Here is a 10,639-nt window from a genome sequence, read left to right as displayed (position 1 = left end):
GTGTGCTGAAGACCTGGAGGTACAGGGGAAGGATTGCATGGAGGGGATTGTAACCATGGCAATGAGACGATATACAACAGAATGAATGTAAAACTAATGTTCTCCCATGTAAACTATCACATAATTCACAATAAAACATTTAAGAAAAAAAAATGTATTGATGATTACTGATGATTGGAAAAGGACCATAGAAAACAACAAGGAAGGATTCATAGTTGAAAAATATGGCACTGGTTATAAAAATGATGTTGGAGATTGAATGACAGAATTTTGCAAGACCAAGGACTTGCTCATTGTAATGCCTTTTTTCAACAGCCTAAAAGGCCAGTAAACACATGGAGCTCACCATATGGAATACACAGGAATCACATTGAGTACTTCTGTGGGAAGAGACGATTGAGGAGCTCAAAATCATCAGACAAAAAACAAAGCCAGTTGCAGGGTACACCCTTTGGTTGGTTGATGATGCATGGATGGGATTGTAACCATGGCAATTAAACGATCTATGATAGGATGAATGTAAAGCTAATGTTCTCCTATGTAAACTTTCACATAATTCACAATAAAACATTAAGGAAAAAAAAAAACAACTAGGGGCCAACTGTAGAACAGACCATCAATTGCTCACATGCAAGTTCAGGTTGAAGCTGAAGGAAATTGATGCAAATCCACAAGAATCAAAATATGACCTTGAGTATTAATGACGTATGCTGTTGAGTTGGTTCCGACACAAAGCAATCCTTTATAGAATTACCAAGAGTGGCTGGGTTTCAACTGTCGATCTTGTGGTTAGCAGTCTGATATTCATCCCACAGTGCCACACCAGGGCACGTTGCTATTGTTGTTAAGCGTTGTTAAGTAACTTCCAACTCATAGTAATCCTAGATAGGATTTTCGAGGAGCAGCTGGTGGTTTTGAACCACTGATCTTATGGTTAGCAGCCCCATGTTTATTCTACAGTATCACACCAGGACTCCAGACCATGGCATATGCCATCTGAATTTAGAGAACATCCCACAAACAGATTGATGTATTATTAGATACTAATGACTGAAAAACATACATGAAGAAAGCAAAAGGTCATTAAAAAGACAGGAAAAAAACAAAAGGTCAAAATGTATGTCTGAGACTCTGAAACTTGGTCGTTAGCATACAGAAGCTAAAGCAACTGGAAGAAATGAGGAAGTAAAAGAGCTGAACAGAAAAATTCAAAGGGCAGCTTGAGATGACAGTCAAATATTATAAAGAAATGCACAAAAACCTGAATTCAAAAACCAAGAGAAATGCCAAGCTGAAAGAACAGAAGAAAAATGTCAAGCCTCAGGTTGCAAAATTAAATAAATAATATCATGATAAATGGAGAAAGATTGACGTTGTCAAAGACTTCATTTTCCTTGGATCCACTATCAACACTCATAAAAGCAACAGTCAAGAAATCAAACAAAATATTTGCATTAGACAAATGTACTGCAAAAGACCTCTTTTAAGTTATTATAGAGCAGATGTCAATTTGAGAACTAAAGTTTGCCTGACCCAAGCCAAGGTATTTTCAATCGCATCATGTGCATCTGAAAGTTGGACAATGAATAAGGAAGACCACAGAAAAATGGAAGCATTTGAATTACAGTGTGGGAGAATATCAAAAGTATCAAAGATTGTCACAAGAACAAACAAATCTTTATTGGAAGACGTATACCCAGAATGTTCCTTTATAAGGATGGTGAGACTTAAGTTTCTTGTACTTTGGCATATTCTTGTACTTTGGACCAGTCTCTGGTGAAGCACACCATGGCTGGAAAAGTGGAGGGCCAAGAGAAAAAAGGAAGATCGCCAGTAAGATGGATTGACACAGTGACAGCAACAATCGGCTCACACATAACAACATTGTGAGGATAACCTAGGACCAGGCACTGTTTCATTTTTTTGTGCATTGGGTAAATATGAGTTAGAATGGACTCGATGGCTCCTAACAACATTTATAATGTTAAAAAACAAGCCAACCATTCCTCACACAACCTCCTCCAGAGCTAGGTTCAATAAATCATTACTGTGATGCCATGAAATATTTAATGTCTTTTCTAGTCATTTTTGCAAATGACCTTTTCCTGGTAGGCTGGGTAAGAGAAGGTGAGGGGAAATGCTGACGTATTACATGATTCAGTTGTGATTGTTAACAAGGCTAATAGTGATTATAAAACTTTGGAATTCTAATGTAGGTATAAAATGAGGTTTCTCAAAAGCAGGAATGGAACTCTCACTACCATCAAAGAAAAGCCAAGAGTGGAACAAGTCCTCTGGATCCCGAGATCTTCACCCATTGATCTTCCTGATCCAGGGACAGAAAGCTGTAATACCAGAGGAGTGGCAAAGGAGCAGTAATAGCAGAATCCAGAGCAGGAACACATGGCAGAACTTGTCTTATGGGCTTCCAAGCCCAAAGAGCAATTAAAACTGAGTGACTTTGGGCAGGAGGCGTGCTTGCAGAGTAGGGTGCTTCCAGACATTTCATTGGGGTCAAGGGGCTAGGTTTGCTGACTCACAGAGCTATAGCTGAGTGCCTTTGGGCTGAGGCTTATGGTGGAGTAGTGTGTTCTGTGGGCATTTATCAGCATCCCTACAGGAGCTTTGTAACATTGGTAAAGCAGAGAGAGGACTGCCTGTGGACACGGTTGAGGCAATGTCTGTCTTGACTGGAACAACTGTGCTTTCAGCATTTATGACCTTAAATTGTAATGTATTAACTTCCCTAATAATCCCCATGACTGAGTATAGGGTGTGAGTTCTCTGTACCACCGTAATGAATTATCAAACTCATCTTGAAAAGTACAAAATGCTGTGGTGCTCATTTTTCGCAATTGCAATTGAACATTTTTTGTAATGTTGTGACTTTTCTTTGTATCTTGGGAGCACTTCCATTATCACTAGTAACAAATCATATGGGCTACATGGTGTTACTCAAGGTTTAAGCTATTGCACTAAACACAAAGAAAATTATGTGAGAATTGTGAGAGATCATTTTTTACTGTGATATGCAATTTACTAGAGACAAACCATTCATTTGGCGATGTTTAGTTCACATGGCATTTAAAAAAATAATAGTAATAAGTTTATCAATGGGCCCATGTTATTCAAGAGTCAAATGTAATTATATCTTTAAATACTATGGTTATATAATTTTTATGATTTTTTTTTTTTTTATCGCTACCCTTCTCATCTGCCAAGTGCTACTTATTCAAAGTTATCACACCTCTGATACCTGCCTTCTTCTTTCCATTCACATTGTCACCACAGGTTCTCATTACTTATGAGAAAAATCTACAGAGTTGTCAATACAGTAAGCTAGATATAACAAACGCTCCTTACTGATAAATATTATTAGATCAAACTAATAAAGCTGTACTTGGATTTCCTACCTATAAAATCATTCCAATCCATTGGATGAAATTTACTACTGCCGGATTTATTTGTTAAAAATGAGATTATGATCAAGTTTGTTCTATTCATAATCTCTCAAAAGTTCCTTAATTTTTAAATATTGACCTTCCTACTTATACTGTTTAACAAGCTCACCCCAAATGCCTGCTCTTCTTTTTGTATTGCTCGAATTTTTCTGAATTTCCAAAACTTTGTTTATGTTCTTTACTCTTACAGAATAGATCAAGTTATTACTGTTTGTTGTTAAGTGCCGTCGAGTCTGTTCCAACCCATAGTGACCCTGTATAGGGTTTCCAAGGAGCATCTGGTAAGCTCAAACTGCCAGCCTTGCAGCCCAAACGACTTTGTAGTCTAGCACATTAACTCACAGAGCCACACTAGGACTCCCAAAATGGATCAGGTAGGCCTTTCTTATTCATTTGATCTTTAAACTTACCTGCTAATATCATTGTTGCTTAGGTCAAGTCTTTCCAAAGATTTTAGTAGTGTAATTTCATCTGGAACAGATTTCAACTTGTTATCCCTCAGGTCAAGTACAAGGATAGAATTCAGATGCTTAAGGTGTTCTGCCGCTAACTTTTCAATCTGGTTTTCACCTACATGCAATTCCTACGAAACCAAAGATGAGTTATAAGTATTGCTGTATCCAACAAACCAGGTAATAAAAATTAAATTGTAGGTAATCTTAATATCAAATAATTCAAAACACACATATTTTTTAAATCCACAATTTTCTAATTATGAATGTGCTTACACTTCCATTACATTAAGCTACTTTACAGCTGAAGAAAGATGGCTATATATATAAATTTTTAGAAATCAACTAAATCAATAGTCAACAATACATATATGGAATTTCTAGCAATTTAAATATCATGAAAGATTTAAAAATCATAAAAGGGTTAATCCTGTAGAAACATCAAGCTTACAAAATAAAGCAGAGAAGGTAAATTATTTAGTAATCAAGCATAGAATTTTAAAAACTACAAATCCAGTAAGCATACTGAAGAAACATTAAAGTTTCAAAATAAGTCACTATCAGTTTTAAAAAAGTTATTTTACATGATAATTTGATATTCAACATTTTCATTATTTGTTATTCAATATTATATATACTGATTTCCCATTAACAGAATTTGTAATTATTAGACTGATAATTAAGTTAGTAAATAACTTATTTGGTTCTTTTAAACATTGTCATCATTATAGCTAAAAAAACCAAATTTTTTAACACTGATGCATAAATGTAAATATGAAAGAATACAAAGTTAGAAGATAGTATTCATGCTATATAATCAAATCAAAGAAAGCAACTGATTATAACCAGATGTGTTTATGATCAGGTCAGTGTGAAAGGTGGCTATTTATACAATTAGATACATGTTCTTTATTTGTATTTGAGGTACCATAAGGAGCTTTGGTAGCATAGTGGTTACAAATTGGGCTGTGAACCGCAAGGTCAGCAGTTTGAAACTACAAGCTGTTCCATGGTAGAAAGATGAGGCTTCCTGCTCCCCTAAAGATTTACAGCCTTGGAAACCCTGTACAGGGTCGCTATGGGTCGGAACCGACTCCACGGCACATAACCAACAACTGTAAGTATCAATTTATCATTTAGTTTCTCCACTTATAAACCGCTCACCAGAAAAAAATTACAAATTCCTATTCTTCAGTTAATTATTTCTTTAAAAAGTATCAATTACTAACAGTGCCATCGATATAATTACTTATACTAAAATTCTTAAAACTATTAATATGTAAAAAATATAGTAATTATAACACACATTCCCAAGTAAAATAGCATTACCTTTAAAAATCATTAAAGAAATCATTTTCAAAATTAATTTTTTGAAAATATATAATAACTTAACAATAAACTAAATAGTACCTTCAATAGTTTACAAGAAGGAAACTCTGGAAGTGAATGCAATTTATTCCTCTGCAAATAAAGCAATTCTAGTGATTCCATGCCAGCCAATTCAGAAGGTATAGTTTCTAAGAGATTTGAATTGCAATCCAACTGCTTTAATCCTGTAATATATATTTAGTGGAAAATAAAAATACTTGAATAGACAAAAGAAAAAAAAAACAAAACTGGCCTATGGTCACATATATCTTCAAAGAAATTACCAGGAGGATTTATAAACCTACACCATTACATACTGCTATAATAATCAGAAACACTACAATACCATCAAACTAAATAAATGTAAGCTAAATGTTTTTTCATTTAATGGTAAAAATGTAAATAGATACTAAAGTTAATATTAAATAATAATATAGGCCATTTTTATAGATTTCAAAATAAAGTATTCCAATATTCTGTTAAAGTACTCTGAAATGTATAGAATTGTATACTGAGATATTATTATAGTCTTCATTTATTATACATCTTTAAAATAAAAAAACATAATGTAATTGTTGTTAAGTACTATTGAGTTGGTTTTGACTCATAACAACCCTTAATAGGGTTTCCAAGGAGCTGCTGGTGGGTTTGAACAGTTGACCTTGCAGTTAGCAGCTCAGTGCTTATCTTACAGTGCCACACCTGAACTCCATAATGTAATTGGGGATATATAAACAAACATGCACATGTTTTATAAATCAAACTGCCTTAGAAATATCTCTAGGCAAGTTGACTTTGTGCTAAAGAACAGTGGATTTCAATGTATTCCTGCCTATTCTTCCATATTTCCATGTCATCTCCCTCCCTATCTATCTTCTTTCCATTCTTTTTTTAATTGCATGCTTTTACTAATGTCCTGACTAATACTTCTGACAAGAATGTAAAGCAGAATGCCCTGATAAGCAGTATTATTCTCTTACCTTCTGTACCTTTCTTTCTTAAAGAGTCAAGACAGAAAACTAATATAGAGAAAAAGTAAAGGAATCCTTTCCTTTATTACTTCAATAAGTAGTTTTCTCTCTAATCAATATTACAGATTCTGTCACTATCATTCAAAAACTGGACCCAGTACCATAGAGTTGATTCTTCAGACCCTCCAGGACAATGTAGAACTGCTCCAGAGGGTTTACATGGCTGTCAATGTTTACAGAAGTGGACCATGACACCTTTCTTCTCTGGCGTTGCTGGAGTGTTCAAACTGGCAACCTTTAGGTTAGCAGCTTAGTGCTTAAACAGTTGTGCCACCAGGGCTCCTTCTTCTCTTACAGCCACTACATGTTTTCTAGGAAATAGTTCTCAGTCCTTAAATTTGATTAAGGAATGTGCGTTTTACCGTTTCACTGTAGGATAAGAACTGAACAGCAAGGTTGGTTTGAACCACCAAGTCGGCAGGTCAAACTCACCAGCAGCTCCACAGAAACCCTATACAGGGTTGCTATGAGTTGGAACTGACTCAACAGCACTTAACAACAACAACAACAACAATGTACTTTGAGTTTCTCAATTTTAACACAATTTATGACTGGGTTAATGTCTCATACTACCATGTTGTTGTTGTTGTTGTTAAGTGCTGTCCAGTCAGTTCTGACCGATAGCAATCCTATATACGGTTTCCAAGCAGCAGATAGCGAGCTTGAACCGCCAACCTGCGGTTCAAAGAGACTTTGCAATCCAGTGCTTTAAACCACAGCAACATACCAGGATTCCCATACTACCTTGTTGTTGTTGTTAGGTGCCATTGAGTTGGGACCTACTCATAGCGACCCTATGCACAGCAGAACGAAACACTGCCCCATCCTGGGCCAACCTCACTACTGTTGCCACGCTTGAGTCCATTGATGCTGCCACTTGGTCAATCCATCTCGTTGGGGGTCTTCCCCTTTTTCTCTGATCCTTCCCCTTACCAAACATGGTATCCTTCTCCAGCGATTGGTCCCTCCTGACAATATGTCCTCGGCCACCCAGGAGCCCTCTGGTTGCACTTCCAAAATGGATGTATTGGTTCTTTTAGCAGCCCATGGCACTTTCAATATCCTCCTCCAACACCATAACTCAAAAGCATCAATACTGCTACGCTCTTCCTTATTCACTGTACAGCTTTCGCATGTAAGGTTATTGAAAATACCATGGCTTGGGTCAGGTGCACTTTAGTCCTCAAGCTGACATCTTTGCTCTACAACATTTTAAAAAGGTCTTGTGTAACAGATTTGCCTAATGCAATATGTCATTTGATTTCTTGACTGCAGCTTCTGTGAGTGTTGATAGTTGATCCAAGAAAAAATGAAGTCCTTGACAACTTCAATCTTTTCTCCGTTTATGAGAACGTTGTTTATTGGTCTAGTGGTGAGAACCTTTGTTTTCTTGACATTGAGATGTAATCCATACCGAAGGCTGTGCTTTTTGATCTTCATCAGTAAATGTTTTAAGTCCTCTTCACTTTGAGCAAGCACAGTTGTGTCATCTGCATACTGCAGGTTGTTAATGAATCTTCCTCCAATCCTGAGACCATGTTTTTCTTTATATAACCAAGCTTCTTGTATTATTTGCTCAGAATACAGGTTGAATAAGTATGGTGAAAGAATACAACCTTGTTGCACACCTTTCTTAATTTTAAAATATTCAGTATTCCCATGTTCTGTTCGAACAACTGCCTCATGGTCCAGGTACAGACTCGTCATGAACACAATTAAGTGATCCAGAATACTCATACTTCGCAATGTTGTTCATAGCTTGTCATGATCCACACAACTGAAAGCCTTTGCGTAGTCAATAAAGCACAAGTAAACATCTTTCTGATATTCTTAGCGTTCAGCCAAGATCCATCGGATATCAGCAATGATATCCCTCGTTCCACAGCCTCTTCTGAATCCGACTCGCAGCCATTTTTACATTACCTTTAGTAAAATTTTACTCACATGGGATATCAAAAAGATTGTCCGATGATTTCCGCATTCTGTTGGGTCACCTCTCTTTGGAATGGGCAAAAATACGGATTTCTTCCAATCAGTCAGACAGATAGTTGTCTTCCAAATTTCTTGGCAGAGATGAGTGAATGCCTCCAGTACTGCCTCACTTTCTTGACAGATTTCAATTTGTATTCTATCAATTCCTGGTGCCTTGTTCTTTGCCAATTACTTCAATGCACTTTGGACTTCCTCCTTCAGTATCATTGGCTCTTGATCCTATGCTACCTCTTGAAACAGATGAACAATAACCATTTCCTTTTGGTACAATGACTGTGTATTCCCTCTATCTTCTTCTTGATGCTTTCTGCATCATTCAATAATTTGCCCAGAGAATCTTTCAATAACAAAAGTCAAGGCTTGAATTTTTTCTTCAGTTCCCCCAGCTTGAGAAATACTGAGCGTGCTCTTCCTTTCTGGTTTTCTGATTCCAGATCTTTGTACATTTTGTTTTAATATTTGGATTTATCTTCTCGAGCTGATCTTTGAAATTTTCTGTTCAGCTCTTGGACCTCCACATTTCTTCCATTTGCTTTAGCATCTCTACGCTGGAGAGCAAGTTTCAGTGTCTCTTGTGACATCCATTTTGACCTTTTCCTTCTTTCTTGTCTTCTTAATGACTTACTACCTTAGGCTGCTACTTTTAGTGGCTGAAGTAACTAACTTTTTTCAAAACAACTACAGTAATATTTTCTGAAATAATAATATAATTGCATGCATCATTTGAGGACAGCATTGAGAAAAAACTCCAAATCCAGCAAATTGCATAATGAGTTTGTTATAAAGTTAGAGACTATAATTTTCACAACTGTTTGCACTGAAGAGTACATAGTGAAAGGAGCAATGTGGATGGAATAAAAGGATTCAAGCTCTAGCTCTAAAATTTTCTATGTAATGTGCAAGCCTAGGTTTCTGAATCTTTAAAATGTAAATGCAGACCCCATCAACCTCACACAACTGTTATGATGGTAAAATAATACACACAAAAATATTTTGTGTTATAAAAGATCATACAAATGGTAAGGCATTGTTCTTAGGATCTAGTCATTACTAGTAAAATAACAATTGGGTGTCCTACTGGTGACAGCTTAAAACTATCACTCTCATTTCAAAGAGACAAAAAGTATCTAATTGTTAATTATATATTTGAGAAAAATTGCTGTAAACTTAAACTATTTCTTACTGATTATCTTTCTCAAGAAATCACCACTCAATTCATTAGGAAAAAGAGACTTGGGTAATATAATATCCTCAATCCAGATACCATGTTTTATATTTAGCTCTACTTTTTAATATCTGAATGAAAAAAGGAAAAGACAAGTCGAGTTTTAATTAATAATATTCAGGTAAGGTAAAAGATCCACTGTCATCGAGTTGATTAGAAGTGAAAGTAATCCTCTAGGACAGAGAAGTACTCCTTAGGGTTTCAAAACTATAAATGTTTATGACAGTAGACAGCCTTATCTCTAAAACTGTAAATCTTTATGGGAGCACACAGCCTCATCTTACTGTTGCTTGCAGGGGGCCTGGTGGGTTTGAACTGATGACTGCATCACCAAAGTGCCTATCCAAGTAAAGTCTCCCTCAAAATTCAAAGTTGCTGATAACAGATCTAACTGATGTGCTCATAAATGACAAATAAGTATTAATCTAAAGCAAAACAACACATTTTACATATCCACCTCAAAATTACCTGCAATCAACTGTAGGAAATCATTTCTACTATTGCTTTCTCAAAACAGAGGTTTGAAAAAAAAAATGAAAAAATTTTACATATGATTAGCAAAAAATAAAGGCAAGGTAAGCAGTGCACAGCTGATCAAGAGTATAGCCATCAGCTGAGAAATCACTAGGACTTTGTAATTGTTGGAACTCTATCTATATACTTAAAGAGTACTGAAACGTGACTCATTTCTTTTTAACTCTAAATATCAACTCTATGCTCTGGTAGCATAGTGGTTATGAATTGGGCTGCTAACCTCAAAGTCAGCAGTTCGAAACTACCAGCTATTTCGCAGGAGAAAGATGAGACTGTCTGCTAAAGATTTGCGGCCACGGAAACCCTATGCAGGGTCGTTATGAGTTGGAACTAACTCCACAGCACAGCACCACCACCATCAGCTCTATAGTAATTCAGTTATGAGAATTCAATGGTAAATTTTAACAGAATTACTAAACCTTCATTTTTTTAAAAACAGTATTGACAATCTGGAGTCCTGGTGTAGCTGATTTCCCTATAAAGTTGGTTTGAACCAAAGGTTGGTGGTTCAAACTCAGCAGCCGCTCCTGAGAAATCCTATGCAGAGCTGCTATAAGTCAGAACCCACTCGGTGGC

At 36.1% G+C, this 10,639-nt stretch overlaps 1 protein-coding gene across 1 annotated transcript in view; it reads right to left on the bottom strand.

Annotated features, from left to right (window-relative positions):
- Positions 1-10,639, bottom strand: part of LRRC40 (leucine rich repeat containing 40) — a 97,074-nt gene that overhangs the window by 55,607 nt on the left and 30,828 nt on the right. The window contains exons 6-7 of the mRNA XM_006862416.1: positions 5,324-5,466; positions 3,872-4,044 (exon numbers count right to left, since the gene is read on the bottom strand). Coding sequence (XP_006862478.1) covers positions 3,872-4,044; positions 5,324-5,466 — 316 coding nt within the window. The remainder of the gene's footprint in view (positions 1-3,871; positions 4,045-5,323; positions 5,467-10,639) is intronic.

The sequence above is a fragment of the Chrysochloris asiatica genome, unplaced genomic scaffold, assembly GCF_000296735.1.
Source record: "Chrysochloris asiatica unplaced genomic scaffold, ChrAsi1.0 scaffold00048, whole genome shotgun sequence".
Lineage (NCBI taxonomy): Eukaryota > Metazoa > Chordata > Mammalia > Afrosoricida > Chrysochloridae > Chrysochloris > Chrysochloris asiatica.
The sequence above is the reverse complement of the archived record's forward strand: the minus strand, read 5'-3'. Positions and strand labels throughout refer to the sequence as shown.